This window comes from Callithrix jacchus, chromosome 16 (assembly GCF_049354715.1).
Source record: "Callithrix jacchus isolate 240 chromosome 16, calJac240_pri, whole genome shotgun sequence".
Classification (NCBI taxonomy): domain Eukaryota; kingdom Metazoa; phylum Chordata; class Mammalia; order Primates; family Cebidae; genus Callithrix; species Callithrix jacchus.
Genome location: NC_133517.1, coordinates 91189130 through 91207443, shown reverse-complemented (window position 1 = coordinate 91207443; position 18314 = coordinate 91189130). Strand labels below are relative to the sequence as shown.

The window sequence follows — 18314 nt, the reverse complement described above, 5'->3', positions numbered from 1 at the left end:
CCCAGTAATGGGTTTGCTGGGTCTGATGGAATTTCTATTTCTGGGTCGTTGAGGAATCGCCACACTATCTTCCACAATGGTTGAACTAGTTTACACTCCCACCAACAGTGTAAAAGTGTTCCTGTTTCTCCACATCCTCTCCAGCATCTGTTGTCTCCAGATTTTTTAATGATCGCCATTCTAACTGTCATGAGGTGGTATCTCAATGTGGTTTTGATTTGCATTTCTCTAATGACCAGTGATGATGAGCATTTTTTCATGTGTTTGCCTCATATATATCTTCTTTTGAAAAGTGTCTATTCATACCCTTCACCCACTTTTGAATGGGTTTGTTTTTTTCTTGTAAATCTGTTTTAGCTCTTTGTAGATTCTGGATATTAGCCCTTTGTCAGATGGATAGATTGCAAAAATTCCCATTCTGTTGGTCACCGATTCATTCTAATGATTGTTTCTTTTGCTGTACAGAAGCTCTGGAGTTTAATTAGATCCCATTTGTCTACTTTAGCTTTTGTTGCCAATGCTTTTGGTGTTTTAGTAATGAAGTCCTTGCCTATGCCTATGTCCTGAATGGTTTTGCCTAAGTTTTATTCTAGGGTTTTTATGGTGTTAGTTCTTATGTTTAAGTCTTTAATCTATCTGGAGTTAATTTTAGTGTAAGGTGTCAGGAAGGGGTCCAGTTTCTGCTTTCTGCACATGGCTAGCCAGTTTTCCCAACACCATTTATTAAACAGGGAATTCTTTCCCCATTGCTTGTTTTTGTCAGGTTCGTCAAAGTTCAGATGGTTGTAGATGTGCGGTGTTGCCTCTGAGGCCTCTGTTCTGTTCCATTAGTGTATATCTCTGTTTTGATACCAGTACTATGCTGTTTTGATTACTGTAGCCTTGTAGTATAGTTTGAAGTCAGGTAGCATGATTCCTCCAGCTTTGTTCTTTTTGCTTAGGATTGTCTTGGCTATGCAGGCTCTCTTTTCATTTTATATGAAGTTTAAGGTGTTTTTTTCCAGTTCTGTGAAGAGGTTCATTGGTAGCTTATACAGTTTTCCCTCAGTATTCATTGTGGATTGGTTCCAGGACCACCCTTGGACACCAAAATCTGAGGGTGCTCAAGTACTTAATATAGAACTTTATTGGTTTTTTGCTTGTATTCTTCATTATTGTAATATTGGGGTATAATTATCTGATTTTGGTTGAATCCAAGGATGCAGAACCCAACAATATGGAGCATATATTTACATTGCCATATGTCCACCCAACACTTTTACATAATTCCATTTGTTTTCATATTAATATACCATTAATGTGGATTTGTGTATTGAAAATGCACTTGGTTTAAATTTGGGGCACAGTAAGCATACTGCTTTTTATGAAAGCCACAGAAAACTTATGTTTAGGTATCTTAAATTTCACTGCTATACAGAGATGACAGGGACACTCCACTGGCCCTGGAAACAGGCAGAAACTCAGATCAATCAAGTGAACAGGAATTACATTTTTCAAAAATGTTCAGATCTACACAAGTCTCCTGAGTTCATTCAAATGAAAAGACTTAAAATGCCCAAATAAAGTGAACTCCATCTTAGCAGCCACTTCACCTCACTAGGTCCTTGACTTTCAAATTGGGTTTGTTAAATAGTTTTGCTAGGAAAGTTGAGAAGGAAAAATACCTTATACTTTGTATTTTTTTGTGTTTTTTCTTTTTCTTTTTTTGGGGGGGATGTTCTAAAATCAAGTGAAGCCACTTTATCAAATTTATATTCTTATTCTTCTCTATGGCTAAAAAATTTTATGCCATTGTTCCAGGTTCATAGAGGATGTTTTGTAGTGAAAACAATGTACCCTCATTTATTCCCAATTTTAAAAATTCTGATAATACATATAAAATGTAGTATCTTAATCATTTTCAAGTGTACAGTTCAGTGGCATTCACATCGTTGTGCAAGTATCACCACCATCCATCTCTAAACTCTTCATCTTATTCACACTAAACCTAAATCCTCATCCCCCTATCCCCAGTCCCTGGCAACCACCATTCTACTTTACTTTGCATCTCTCTGATTTGGGATACCCTAAGTACTTCATGTAAGTGGAATCATACAGTATTTGTCTTTTTGTGATTGGCTTATTTCACTTAGCACAATGTCCTCAAGCTTCATCCATGTTGTAGCATATGTCAGAATTTCCTTTCTTTTCAAGGTGGAATAATATTCAGTTGTATGTGTGGATCACATTTTTCTCATCCATTCCTCTGTCAATGGATAATTCCATGGGTTGCTTCCATGTTTTAGCTATTGTGAACAATGCTGCTATGAATCTGGCTGTTCAAATATCTCTTTGAGATTCTGCTTTCCTTTCTTTCCAGTATATATCTATAAGTAGAATTGCTGAAATCAGGTAATTCTAGTCTGAATTTTTGGATAACTCATCATTTTGTACAATTTTACGTTCCCTTAACAGTGCACTAGGGTTCCAACTTTTCTACAGCCTTAGCAACACTTGTAATATTTTTTTTTTGATAACAGTGCTCTCATTTTAAACCCAAATGTAAGACCCTATGTTTGTTTATATTAAGCATGAGGTCAATTGGTAAAAGATATCAACATGACTTAGCATTTTCATGTGCTTGGATTGCTTCTTAGTTTACATATATAATACTAGTACCCTCCACAACATTGTAAATTAAAGTGGGCTATATCTCAGCTCTGAAATAGTACAGTATGAAACTGGTTCTCCTGCTCCTTCAGATCCACATAGATTGCTATAAACTATTTCTATTTCTAACTGATCCACAAGCAAATGCAACCTTATTCCTTCTTTCCTAAAATGAGTTAACTCCCTCCAGTGAAGTGTAGAAAGAACCGTTCATTGAATTCATAGGTGTGCCTTTTCTTTCTGGTGAGATTTCTTTCCTCTTGCATTTAGGAGGGCAGTAAGAAATGAGAATAATAATTACCCCAAGTGGACAAAACCAAAACTATAATGGCTAACAATTATATAGACATTTATTTTCTGTTATTTATTATATGATTATATGTCAGGTGCTGTTTTAAGCTTTTACACATATTAGCTCAATTAATCCTCATAATGACATCATGAGTTCAGTACTATTTATCATCTTCCACATTTTCAGGAATGATGAAACTGATAGGTAGAATGCTTAGGTGACAAGTTCTAAGTCACACACATAATACGTGGCAGAGCCAACATTTGCACCCAGGAAGTCTGGTTCCATTGCTCAAACATCTCCCAAGAGTGATTACACTGAAAATTTTATTAGCACCAGTAAGTGAAGTTATGTTACAATATCTCGGTAATCACTTCTGTAAACGACTCCCTCAAGTTTGTTCTAGATTCACCATCTAAAAACTAAGCCGAACAGTTTTTTCTTAAATCCAACCCTTGATTTTTGTGGTGCCATTCTCTTGATTTCCCTCTAGCTTTTTCAAATGTAAGCTCTTGGTACATTTTAATGATCTCATATTTTCTGTGCATATCCTAAATGTTGAGATACCCCATTTCTTTAGTGAGCCTTTTTTCACTCCATACTCTCTCTGGGTTACCATGTTGTCAATAAGAATGTGGTGATCACTTCCAAAAAATATATATTTTTCTTCTGCTTGTATGTCTTCTCTAAGTTCCATCTTTTTCCTAGATAAATTCACCAGAAGTCTGTCAGGTACCCCAAACTTTACATTTTCAAAACAGAATCCATTATTTCTATGCATGCACATATATACACATACACATACACATACTTGGACAGACAAAAATGTAGGTCACAATTCTGTCACTGACCCTGTGTACAGCTTTGAGAAACTTAGTTATCCTCTCTAAAGCTTTAGTTTTCTCAAGTCTAAAGTGAGGGAAATATTACCTACTTCACAGAGTAATGGACAGGATTAAAATAGATTAATTACATATACCATCAGGCCCAAAGAAAGTACTCCTGGCTGGACACCATGGCTCACACCTGCAATCCTAGCACTTGGGTGGCCAAGGTGAGAGGATTGCTTGAGCCCAGGAGTTCTAGACAAGCCTGGAAAACATAGTGAGACTCCATCTCTAGAAAATTTAATTTAAAAAAATTAGCCCAGAGTGGTGGTTATGCCTGTAGTCCAAACTACTTGCTGGGGTAACTTTTCTATAATTCTAAACCTTCACACATGCTCATTTATGGTCCTGCCTACACATGCTTTTGCTATTTTACCTCTATTTGTTCTTCATGAGCTAATAAAAACATCACCTTGGATAGCTTGCCTAACTTATTTAAGAAGTGTCAGTTACTCACTCCTCTCACATTTTCTTTAGCATTAGGGAATGATATCCTTAATGTGATATTGTAATATATTTGCATATATGTGTGTATTCTAATTGTGGAACTACATGGGAAGCCATAGCGCCCAGCCTAGCACACAGCAGAGATTTCAATGAATAGCTGATTAGTGAATGATTTGAAAGACTAAATCCAAAATTAACTGACTTCCTCTTAAGTCCAACAGTACATTTTCAGTCTTCTTTAGCCTTTTGGAATGATATGTTCTGACTAAACCATCAAGTGAGATAAAGTGATAAAGATTACAAAATTTAAAACATTATTGGGGACTTCTAAAAGCACAAATATATATTACAACTGCCAGGTCATTTAATGATGTATACAAATGAATTTTTGTTCACTTTTATTTGCAGTTAGTATTTTTAAATTTAATTTTACTTATTTATTAAGTCTTTTTATTCACAATTTGAGCATAAACACTTGGAGTCGTCCTACTGCATAGCTTACCGCAGTGATAAAGATTATTTGTGGCTGGTCATCTTCTCTAAAACCTCAGTTTCCCTCGGGCACCTGAGTCCAACTCTTCCCTTTTGTGAAAGGTACAAATAGCTGGACTTACCAATAATGTAAAGTTAATGACTGAAATCTAGTGACTCTGAGAGATCATGTGAACCAAACCTGAATGGACTTACCAATAATGTAAAGTTAATGACTGAAATCTAGTGACTCTGAGAGATCATGTGAACCAAACCTGAATGGACTTACCAATAATGTAAAGTTAATGACTGAAATCTAGTGACTCTGAGAGATCATGTGAACCAAACCTGAATGGACTTACCAATAATGTAAAGTTAATGACTGAAATCTAGTGACTCTGAGAGATCATATGAACCAAACCTGAATGGTGGTTTCTTGCTGTGTCTCCCATATCTCTCTATTACACAGCCTCAGTAAAATGTATTTCAGAGGAAAGATAAGGTGCAAATGATTAAATGATTACCTTGTCTACAGTTGCAAGTAGTTTGGATCCCTATGCCCATCAGAGAAGGCATAGAAGCTAATCATAGTAGCCTTCTAGGGGGAAGAACAGCAGAAATACCACCACTCACACTTTCACAGCTCCTCTGATTTCACGGTGATACAATTTAGATTCTATTATTTGAAAATAAGTCAATCAAAGCAAAATGAATCTGGTTTATTCAACTGTGGTAAACTTGAATGCTTTCAGATACATTTGTGTCAAAGTGGAAAAAAGTTGTTTTCTGGCATTTTAGTGTATTTGTTTGTTACTTTGAAACTTTCACACAAATTTGGGGTCTGTAGTCTTAGCTTCATTTTTTAACAAACATATACTGTCACAGATGGTATTTTGTTTTCTTACCTTTAAAACTTAATCAGCTGGTTTAATTAATTGCCCAAGGTTTCTCTAAAACAATGTTCTCATTCTTCTGTGTAACTCTGCCATATCACATGCTGTTGTTATCTTTTCAACCAGATTTTTTACCACAAGTTGTTTAAAATCCATGAGCTCTAAGGGTGGAAAAAATGAAGTGCAGTTGAAAAGACAGTTATGTTGAAAGATAAACAGAGCAATATGACTTATCAAAATGGGTACAATTTTTGCCTGCTTAATGAGTGCAATACATAGCCTTCCAATATATACACAATTAAAAGAAGAGCTTCATAACATATCAAGTATGCTACATTATTTCAGGCATAACTGTATAGGATACATATCTAGGCCTGAGAGTGTAGATAACAAAATATAAGTGCTTTGCCTGTCTAAACACGTTAAATAAATGAGTATTTCCTCTCACATTCCAATACATTAGAAGATGTACTTGCATAGTTAATTTTTCTTTTTAATGCACCACATGTGATCACTGAAGTGCAGTGCCAAAGTATATCTTAGCGTTTGAAGAGACATTTCTTTTCATTTAAACAAATCTTTATTTAAATAAGCCTTTTTGAAAGGATTTTTGGCATATCTTCATTTCAGGAAGTTCAATCAGGGTAAATGGAGATAAAGAAACTACATTATATGGAATATTATATAAAAGTAAAGATCATTCAGCCAAAAAAAAAAAAAAAATGGCAGCAGACCTAGCAGAGTACAATGAATTTCATTTTAATTTTCTAGATTTTAGGACTTTTTGTTTACGTGTTCTGTAGTTTTGGCATCTAGTGTTGATATGATGGAAGTATTTGGGGGAGAGAATAAATAACTTCTTACTTTAATAAAATAATAACTTCAAAGGCTCACATGAAATAAACGTAAGCAGTTGGGTCCCTACCATGCTGGTTTTTAGGCATGATCCCAATGTAATTGTGTGGTTACTGATTTAGGCAAGCCCCAGAAAGCAAACAATTAAAAAAATTTCTACAAATTATGTTTATACTGTACTTTATTCTTAATCTACTCCTGCTTCTGGTCACTAAACAGTTCATTTAGTGCAGGGAGTACAATTTTCCACACAGGAGGCAAGACGAGTACAGCTGTGGCCTTGATCAAACACTTCACTCCAGTAGAAACCGGTGCGAAAAACATGAGACAAAGCTATGGACATCAATCTAGTGTACAACAGACTTAAGCATCCTATGTCAATTTTATCTTTTTCTTTTCTCTTCTTAATAGGGGGTCAGCTTTGGTGTACAACTACAAAGGCCATCTCTGAGGGTGAAGAGCTAATTGCCTTTGTGGTGGATTTTGACTCAAGGCTACAAGCTGCCAGTCAGATGACTCTCACAGAAGGGATGTACCCTGCACGCCTGCTGGACTCAATTCAGCTGCTTCCTCAGCAAGCTGCCATGGCTTCTATTTTGCCCACAGCTATTGTCAATAGTAAGTGCCCAGTGCTGTGTAGCCCAGCTTTATAGAGGTGGTGGGAATTTATGGGAGAAAAAGAAAGTGTCTACTGACAACCAACTAGAAACAGACCTTTTCCCTTAGTGTTGTGGTTTCACTTTATCATTGTGTGTGTGTGTGTGTGTGTGGTCACTTCTCCTGGGAGTATAGAAAGACCCTTAGCTCCAGCCATTTCAAATCAGATTCCTGAATGTCTCTCACACACACACCCTGATATTGTGATATTCTGCATGAGTTGGATATTCGGGGCTACTTAGCTGTGAGAAGGCAAGCACCTTTCATTAATGCTTCTATAGTAGAAAAATTTTGGAATTCTTTAAGGGGCATAGAGATAAAAACTTGAAAAAAAGAAAGAATACAAAATCAAAGTTTGATTATATATACTAATGAAAAGGAAGTGTATCCTGGATAAATCAAGATATCTGTTAATGCAAAATGGTAAAAGAAATGTGTTATAAACTTATAATACTTTATATGGAGAATTTTTAAGTAGGCCTGGCAAATTTACCTTCATGGTTTTATTTTGTAAAAAAGAAATTGAACTTAGTTTGTATTCTTGTGTCACAGAATGATCCTTCATATGATAGAAAATCAGTGGTCTGGGGTCCCAAAATCTGTGTTCTAGACACACCTGCTTTTATCTAGCTCTATGAAAAAACATTAGTAGCAGACACATCTTACAAGGAAAATAGATTCTGAAGTTAGCAGGTAAGAAAAAATTGCATCTAGCCAAAAAATACACTTTAAAATCTCTGAGGCTCTGAATGAGGCAGAAGAGAAATCTAAAAATGCAATGATGTTTTTATATTAAAATATAAAATATTCAACTATAATTAGATTATTGCTGTAATATCATCCTTTAAAGAAATCATCAAATGTTTCTGAAATTACTGTGCATTCAATCAATGGATATAGTACTTCCCATCTAAGCTAGTATTATTGGATTTCCTTAAGGTAAATGTGCTTATTTTCTTTCTTGGATCTTTATTTTGATTCTGATAGTGAGGAACTTGAAGTAACATGGACCCAACCTGAATTTGAGGTAAAAGGATGTTATTACCAAAGACTCTAGGAGTATCTGATGTTATTGAGAAGCTCCAATGTATGGATGCTAATTCTAATTATAGTGGAGAGTATACTCTGTTTGCTTTCTAGCAAGATAACTATTTATTTCAAATAATTCAGCATAGATGCAGAGAGCTTTTGCTTTCATTCTGAAATTAGTGAGTTAAATTCATCCTGCTTAAATGGACACTTTACTGAACTGTGTAGCCTCATGAATAGTGTAAATGAAATGAACTTGGGAGGCAGGGGTTAAATAATACACAGTAGCAGTACATAATTTTAAAATTAGATGTTAATTTGAAACTTTATATTATACTTGCTATCCTTACTTCCCTTTCACTAGAATTTGATCATTAGTTTTTTCTCCTTTTCACCTTTCATGCAATCTCCCTGAGCCATCTCTGCAGCATTTTAGGCCTGTGTTGCCACTTACCCCATATTCTTCTGTATTTATTACAGAAATGTTAGATTCCACATGTCTAACATGAACATGTGCCACAGTTTTTCTGGCTTAGTCCCACTGTATATTTTTACCTGCATCCGTGTGGATGGTGACCCCTTTCTCTAAGTTGAGAAAGTGCTGGGTTTGCACAATACTAGGTCAGATTTGGTCACCCTATACATGCCCTAGCCTGAAGACATCAGCTCTCCATCTTCTGTTCCCTGTGTACATGTGAAACCATTACTGACACAGAAGCTTGGGAGCAAAGCAGAGGCTTATTCATCCATTCTAGAATCTAATCACCAAGCATTTTTGATGACTTCTAGTCAGTTCTACTTTCTCAGCATAATTCTTCCTCTCTGCCACCCTTGCCATGGAGGCATTATGGAAGAGTGATTAAGACCAGATTCCAATCCCATTTCAACCACTGTTGTGACCATGGATGGGCAAGTTACCTAACCCCAGTTTCCTCACCTATAAATGGATAAAGGGGGAAAAAAACACATGGAGAAATTTATCATGAGTGAACACATGAAAATGACGCATCATAGCATGACTTGGTAAATACGGTACCAGTATCAGCTGCAGTTCAGACCCCATTGTGTTTCACTTCGAGTACTGCAGTTGCCTCCCACCAGTCAAAACTCTTTCTTCTAAATTCAGTACCTTCAAACCTAGACTCCACTGCTATGATTCCATAATATCTGATTATTTCAGTGTCTTGCTTAAAATGATTCAGTGATGCTTCATAATTATTAAGACAAACTCTAAAACTTGTTGAAAGTATGCAGTTCTTTCACACTATCTCTGCCTCCTACAGCCCCTTCTCTCCCACCCCTGTCGTGCTCCTTGCCTCAACAGTACAGAACAGCCTCCCAGTTTCCCAGCCCTTCTCTCAGGCTCCCATGGCTTTCCTTGGGCCGTTACCTTGATCAGGATGATCCGATCCCTCTTCAACTAACTAGCTTAATTTTATCTTTCACACCTAACTTCAGGTTGAGCTCATCATCTTTCCCCTAAGCCCATCTCTAATGTCTTCCTCCCTCCACTCCTGTCATCAGCCTCTTTTCCAGGCTCTGGGGCATTCCTCAGATACCTCAATCAGAACAGTAATTAGGCTGTAATGTAATTAGCTGACCACATGTTTGTCAACTCAAGGAGACTTTAGGAATCCTAAGGTCAGCTGTTTCATCCTTCATTTTGTCTTATACCTAGCCCAACACAGAGTTGGGCACATAGTAGCCACTCCGTAATTAATGTGTTAAAAAAAATGGCATCAGGGGATAGCATCAAGGCTAATATTAGTTCAGCCATTACATCCTTACCTTTTATTCATCAGATAAGTTAATTTACACTATAAATGTATATTTTTTCTAACTCTAAATACAATTTAAAATCAATATCTTAGGCTGAGCACAGTGGCTCTCACCTATATAATACCAGCACTTTGGGAGGTCAGGGCAGGCGGATCACTTGTGGTAAGGAATTTGAGATCAGCCTGGCCAACATTGAGAAATGCTGTCTCTACTAAAAATGCAAAAATTAGCCAGGTATGGTGGTGCTCACCTGTAATCCCAGCTACTTGGGAGGCTGACGCAGGAGAACTGCTTGAACCCAGGAGGTGGAGGTTGCAGTGAGCTGAGATCACGCCACTGCACTGCAGCCTGGGTGACAGAGTGAGAATCTGTCTAAAAAAATAAAATAAAATAAATATCTTGTGTTTTAATGTTGGAGTCTCCTCTTTCTAGAGTTGTGGGAAGTTAAATTATAGACTATAACATTTCTCTAAAAGCCAAGTCCTATGCTGTAGGACAACACCAAAGACTGTACCTATCACTGTCTGATTGCCCAATTCAGAACCTGAGAGCAGAGTCTGAGAAAAATTGGTCTAACTGCTGTTTTATTCACATTTGGTTTCAAATAGATAGCAGCAAATGTGTCTCTGTGTTTTTACCTGCAGAGGATATATTCCCTTGCAAGTCCTGTGGCATCTGGTATCGGAGTGAGCGGAATCTGCAAGCCCATTTGATGTACTACTGCAGTGGGAGGCAAAGAGAAGCTGCTCCAGTGTCAGAGGAAAACGAAGACAGTGCCCATCAGATTTCCAGCCTGTGCCCCTTCCCACAATGCACCAAGAGCTTTTCAAATGCTCGAGCTCTAGAAATGCACCTGAATTCACACAGTGGTAAATGCCCCTTTTGTTTCTTCTGTTGTTCCAGAAGACTATTATTTTTATAAATATATACATGCATTACATATATACATCTATATCTGTCTATCTGTATTTATCTACAACATCAAAATTGAACTTTCTGGGCCAACCAGTGTGATCTTATGCCACTTACACTCAGCATATTTTAGTTAGAGGACTTGGGTCTGAATTCTTTTCTGACAAATTCAGTGCTCTGACCATAGGACTGAGGTTTTAGAAAGCACATTATTTTCAAAAGAAAGTCTCAGTACACTTTGAATAATGTCATGTATTGCTTTAGTGTCAAACAATCTTTGGAAACTGACCATAGTGTTTCCTATATGGTAGGGAAGAAATAAGAAGTACGTAATATAAGTGTTTGCTGAATTGAAATAAAGCTACCATATTGATACATCCAATTAAAATTATACTTCAGGGATGTTTACTTTTAAATATGAATCAATAAAATATTCTTGACTTCCAAAATATGCATCAAAACAGCTTTGCTGGCTTTTATGACATAAAGCTACTTTTAGCACTATGTTTTAAAATTCCTTAAGAAAATATAGGCTGTAAAATAAATACACTTTTTAAGGCTGTAAAATAAATACACTTTTTAAGGCCCTCTCTAATACCATTTATTCCCATTTAATTTGGAATTGTGTGCCAGCTATTTTTAGTTTCATTTCATAGCATTCTAATTATTGTATTTTAAAAATGAATTTAATACAATGTACAGAATTCTATTAACTTTAAATAATTTTAGGTACATTCTTGCATGGGACAAACTAGGGACCGAGAATAATAATTCTTTAGCACCTGTAATATGAACCTTGTAGGACACCTCTGGGTGACTTTCTTAGATGGATTAGATAATTTTAAAATAGAAATACATGTTGAGTTTTAAAATACTGCTCTAACCTCCAGTGTTCTAGTATAAGCTTTTGTCTTTGAACCTTTTTGTAAAAGTAGGGATTTCCTTTCTACTCGTCCTCTTTCCTCACCCTACGAATAAGCTATCTTCAGGTAGATGATAAAGCTGGGGAAGCAGAAACAGATTGGTTATCTCAGATGGTGAGTAAGTCATATACAAAACAAATAGAACAGAATGCAGGGGCCCTTTCAGCAAAATGGAAAAATAAGTATTGGATTAATTAAGGAAAAAAGGAGACAAGGATAGGAAGCCCCTTTTATAACTATAGGATTAGGTACCTCTGCCATGTTGTTGGCTTATAAATATAAAAGGCAGTTCTTATTTTAGTACAGAGTACAAAAAGCCTGATTTTACCATATGCTGACCAATGGGAGCTAGAGTCAACCTTAGTGATGCTTACCCACCACAGTCAATGGTAATACTCAAAATATTTAATCATGGACTAGAAATACAAAGTGATCAATCAGCATGGATGCCAATCTGAAGTGACTATATTAGTGTACTGGCAGACTATATTAGCCTACCAGCTAAATATCAGCCCTAGATAGAGATAAACTATATTTAGTAAAACGAATGCATAAAATTTTAAATGTATATTAAATATAAATTAGGAAGTTATTACTTTACAAATGGTTTCTATTTGGCGTCTTTAGAATAGAACCTATAGGTAGTGCATTGAGAGTTATTTGATTTGCACTGGTTTTCAATAGCAACCCTAATCAATGCTCACTTTTTTCTAATGTAGACCCTAATGTCATAGTAACAAGGTTATTGGATTAATAATTATAAAATCCAAGGCTTCGGCACAGCTTCATCACTTAATAGCTTCATTACCGTAATCAATTTCCTTAGCCTCCTTCAGTGTGTTTTCTCATCTGTAAAATGGAGAGAGTGACACTTATTCCACGCTGATGCCATGATATTCATGAAAGTACTTTGAAAACGATAAAGTGCTATTACTGTTATCACACACAGTGAGAGATGTCACAAGAAAACAGTTAATATCACAAATGAGATTCTGAAAGATTTCACTCCTATTGTGTTGCAAACATTAGATCATTAGTTAAGGTCCCTATCATTCAAAAACCAACACCCATGTTTCATTGTTCTTATTTTGTTTGTCTATCTAGGAGTGAAAATGGAAGAATTCCTGCCCCCTGGGGCTAGTCTAAAATGCACCGTCTGTAGCTACACTGCTGATTCTGTGATCAACTTTCACCAACACCTGTTCTCCCATCTCACTCAAGCTGCCTTCCGATGTAATCACTGCCATTTCGGCTTCCAGACTCAGAGGGAGTTATTGCAGCACCAGGAGCTCCATGTCCCTAGTGGCAAACTTCCCAGAGAAAGTGACATGGAACACTCCCCAAGTGGAACCGAAGACAGCTTACAGCCAGCCACAGACTTGTTGGCCAGAAGCGAACTTCCCCAGAGCCAAAAGGCCATGCAAACTAAAGATGCAAGCTCTGACACAGAGCTGGACAAGTGTGAGAAAAAAACTCAGCTCTTTCTCACGAACCAGAGACCAGAGATACAGCCTACAACAAATAAACAAAGCTTTTCTTACACAAAAATAAAATCTGAGCCCTCTAGCCCAAGACTTGCCTCATCGCCTGTTCAGCCTAATATTGGTCCTTCTTTCCCTGTGGGCCCTTTCCTATCTCAGTTTTCTTTCCCCCAAGATATCACCATGGTCCCTCAAGCTTCAGAGATCTTAGCGAAGATGTCTGAACTGGTGCATCGGCGACTGAGGCATGGCAGCAGTAGCTACCCCCCTGTCATTTACAGCCCCTTGATGCCCAAGGGGGCTACTTGTTTTGAGTGTAACATAACATTCAATAATTTGGATAATTATCTAGTGCACAAAAAACATTACTGCAGCAGCCGATGGCAGCAGATGGCCAAGTCCCCAGAGTTCCCTAGTGTGTCAGAAAAGATGCCTGAAGCTTTGAGTCCCAACACTGGCCAAACCTCCATAAACCTTCTCAACCCAGCTGCTCATTCTGCTGATCCCGAGAATCCACTTCTTCAAACATCTTGCATCAATTCTTCCACTGTCTTAGATTTAATTGGGCCAAATGGGAAGGGCCATGACAAGGACTTTTCTACTCAAACTAAGAAGATCTCTGCTTCCAGTAGCAGTGATGACAAAATTAATGGAAAACCTGTTGATGTGAAAAATCCCAGTGTCCCCTTAGTGGATGGCGAAAGTGACCCAAATAAGACTACCTGTGAAGCGTGCAACATTACCTTCAGCCGGCACGAGACATACATGGTCCACAAACAGTATTACTGTGCTACACGCCACGACCCTCCACTAAAGAGGTCTGCTTCCAGCAAAGTGCCTGCCATGCAGAGAACCATGCGCACACGCAAGCGCAGAAAGATGTATGAGATGTGCCTACCTGAGCAGGAACAAAGGCCTTCACTGGTTCAGCAGAGATTTCTTGACGTAGCCAACCTCAATAATCCTTGTACCTCCACTCAAGAACCCACAGAAGGGTTAGGAGAGTGCTACCACCCAAGATGTGATATCTTTCCAGGAATTGTCTCTAAGCACTTGGAAACTTCTCTGACGATCAACAAGTGTGTTCCAGTTTCCAAATGTGACACTACTCATTCCAATGCTTCCTGCCTAGAGATGGACGTACCCATAGATCTTAGCAAAAAGTGTTTATCTCAGTCTGAGCGGACGACCACGTCTCCCAAAAGGCTGCTGGACTATCACGAGTGCACTGTGTGCAAGATCAGTTTCAATAAGGTAGAAAACTATCTGGCCCACAAGCAGAATTTCTGCCCAGTTACTGCACATCAGCGTAATGACCTGGGTCAACTGGACGGCAAAGTGTTTCCGAATCCAGAAAGTGAACGAAACAGCCCTGATGTCAGCTATGAAAGAAGCATAATAAAATGTGAGAAAAATGGGAATCTGAAGCAGCCTTCCCCCAATGGAAACTTATTTTCATCCCACTTAGCAACACTCCAAGGCCTGAAGGTCTTTAGCGAAGCTGCTCAGCTCATTGCTACAAAAGAAGAAAACAGACATTTGTTTCTTCCACAATGCCTTTACCCTGGAGCAATAAAGAAAGCAAAAGGAGTCGACCAGCTTTCTCCATATTATGGAATAAAGCCAAGTGATTACATTTCTGGCTCTCTTGTCATCCATAACACTGACATTGAGCAAAGCACAAACGCGGAAAATGAATCTCCTAAAGGCCAGGCTTCCTCAAATGGGTGTGCTGCGCTGAAGAAAGATTCTCTGCCATTGTTGCCCAAAAATAGAGGAATGGTAATAGTGAACGGTGGACTGAAACAAGATGAGAGACCCACTGCCAACCCACAGCAAGAGAACATTTCTCAGAATCCTCAGCATGAAGATGGCCAGAAATCTCCTTCATGGATCTCTGAGAACCCATTAGCTGCCAATGAGAATGTCTCACCAGGAATTCCCTCAGCAGAGGAACAGTTGTCTAGTATAGCAAAAGGTGTGAATGGTTCCACCCAGGCTCCAACCAGTGGAAAATATTGCCGGCTGTGTGACATCCAATTCAACAACCTTTCAAACTTTATAACTCACAAGAAGTTTTATTGCTCATCACATGCAGCGGAACATGTCAAATGAACTCACTAAATAAACATCAGTCACCTTTGGTATCAGTGTTTAGTATGTTGTTCTAAACAGTCCAGAAAAAAAGAAAAAGCTATTTGAATTACATCTGGGCAATCAGGAGATAATTCATTATGGCTGAGTTGAAGACTTAAGGTGTAATTTCATTACAGTCCATTAGTAAAGTGTATTATTGGTGCCATTTTCAAAAAAAAATTAATTTATTTTACCAGCAGTATTCATAGCTGTGGTTATGTTATTTTTTATTTAAAAACTTTATATTAAAGTCATTTGTAATGTTATTGTATAGTTATTGTGTAGCACATATGGTTTGCACTGTATAGTAGCTTTTAAAGAAAATAGTCACAAACAATACAGAAAAGCATTTTAGAAATAGCTTCAAAAGCACTTGTGTATCTTGATTTTTTCTTATATGCTGTTGCAGATATATGTATACGCTAAAATATAACTTGCAAAGATGTTCTAAATACACATGATATAAGTTCGCCTTAAGATTTCAATTCTTGGATAATCAGGCTCCGTTTGCACTTTATATTTTAGCAGATACAGTCTCTTAGTCACTAGGCTTTGCATTTGTATGTAGCTGTATGTTTCTGTCCATTTTCTTAATCCTAAACCTGTATGTTAAATGAAGATGGCAATTTTTTTCTTGTATAGTACTTGTATTTTCTTTCGCTGATGCAGCTCTGTCTCAATTTTTAAACCTTTGCTGTTAAATGCAATACTTTATAAAGAATGAACAAAATTACTGGAAGCAGTATTGTAAGTAATGAGGTAGTATTAATCAGTTTTATCTTTTGAAAGGCACAGTCTAAATCGAAACCCTTAACTCAATGCTGCAAGTATGAATTTAATTCATATATAAGATCTATTTAAATATAAGAGTAGCAATACTGCACCTGGTGATCACAAAGATAATGTTCTACTTCTGATAGAAATAATTTCTCAACAAATGTTGTTACTATGCATGTATATGGATGGAATAAAATTCCAGATTGTTGGAGAAGTTTGGTATACTTCTTTTCCCTTCAAAATAGAAGAGAAACCCTCAATCTATTCTTTGTGATGAGAATCGTTTCAAAGTGGCACTGAATAGCTGTATTAACACAATGACAAATCAGTAAAGAGAAAGACTGTCCTTTACATATACCTAATTAATGTAACGTGCTCTATTAAAATGAACTAGAGACTCCAGGCCATGAAACTAGAAAAGCTCTTCATTACAACTATGTATCAGTGGCAGAATCTCTCTGTCTGCCTTTCCCCACCATCACTGCAGCGTAAAGGGCAATTTCATGTATGTCTACAAAACTTACAAGTCATATGTACAAGAACCAACACAAATGTTGGTAAAATGTGCCCAAGATGGAGTTTAGCAGAGAGAGATTATTGCATTTTGAGGAATGGTAACATGGTATGGTAAAGTGACTCTGATGGGTAAAGATGTGCAAATCTCATGCTCAGAATTTGTAAAAGACCCTTGATTTTATATATCTCATTTGTATAATCTAGGGGTTTGCATACTGAGGGGGCGTGAAGAGCAGAGAATGTGGGCCTAATGGGCCAGCCAGAGGCATTGAGAATGACTCAGCAGTCATGACGGTTTCCTGCAAAATTAGAAATCTCCTGACTTGGAAAGGCAACTATCCACTTGAGGCTAAAACACACTCTTTATAGATAGATGCTCTATTATTCATCCACGTTGGATCTGGTAACATAACGAACATAAATGTTGGCCTCAAGCATAACAAGGCATACAAATACTGGAAGCAGTATTGTAAGTAATACTGTGACAAAACATAAGATATAATACGTTGTCAAAAACGTTTTTCTAGTTGCTTGTTGAGAATGATTATTTTCAGATTTGAAATCATGGCCTGAATTGATGTTTTCCATTTCAGTCAGTGATTAAACAGTGAGGTGAACAGAACTAATGTGCTTAATAGTGTGTAACAGGAATCTCTCAAAGTATCAGATCCTTGGGGATCGATGGAGACCATTCAGAAAGACCTATGTGGTACACAGTTTGGAACTAGTAGGGCTGGTTATTCTTGAGAACTTTCTTCCCCAATCTCTTTTTCATCCTTTTTCCTCTTAAAAAAGAAATAGAAAAATTAGCCCAATCAACATATATTTATTAAGTGGCTTGCATCCACTATTTAGAGAATGAAGGCAAAGAAATATAACACATGACCATTTTCTCAAAGAGCTTATAATTTCATTCAATTTAGTGCTTCTCAACAATTCTCTTATTAGAATCGCCTAAGGAACATTTAAAAATGCCAATTATGTATATATTTTTGTACATTGGGCCTTACCCTAGATCAATTAAAGAAACACTCAAGCCTGTGAGCTCTAGAATCTATATCTTATAAAACCTACCCAAGTTGTTCTAATATGCAAACAGTGTTGTGAAATATTGAATGGTAAATTAGAAGAAAGTATGAAGGATAAGTGAGACTAAGTATAGTAAAAGAACAAAAAGATAAAAGGAAACAAATATGGGATGAAAGTTGGGACAGGCTTCACAAATAGGGTAGGCTCTGGAGAGGTGGGTACCATGGTGAGGAAGGCTACCTTCAGGCCACCGTGAGATGTTTGTACACTGTATCCAAAGGGTGCTTATTTCAAGTATTGTTTAGAGTTTAAAGTACATTCTGATAGGTGTTCACAGAAAGAACATAGTGTAGGTCAAAATAGTGACATTTGGATCAGAACTAGATCTGGAGAGTGTAGAGGGAGAAAATGGTATTTCTACATGTGGCAATCCCGGTATGTTACAGCACAAAAGTGGAATGCAACTGGCATGTGGGGTGAAAAGTGAGTAAAAAAGTTTTCAAAAGAAGAAAGTTTAGATTAGAAAGAAAAGCTGAAGTGGGAGGATTGCTCGAGCCCAGGAGTTGGATGATCATGCCCAT

The 18314-nt window shown here is 37.3% G+C and overlaps 1 protein-coding gene across 7 annotated transcripts in view; it reads left to right on the top strand.

Moving 5' to 3' along the window:
• ZFPM2 (zinc finger protein, FOG family member 2) overlaps positions 1–16399 on the top strand; it is a 473192-nt gene extending 456793 nt beyond the window's left edge. For all 7 annotated transcript variants that reach the window (XM_078353386.1, XM_008983372.5, XM_078353388.1 and 4 more), the window contains 3 exons: positions 6906–7112; positions 10604–10828; positions 12899–16399. In XM_078353386.1, the coding sequence (XP_078209512.1) occupies positions 6906–7112; positions 10604–10828; positions 12899–15390 (2924 nt within the window). In that variant the 3' untranslated portion in view covers positions 15391–16399. The remainder of the gene's footprint in view (positions 1–6905; positions 7113–10603; positions 10829–12898) is intronic.
• Positions 16400–18314: the final 1915 nt, after the last annotated feature.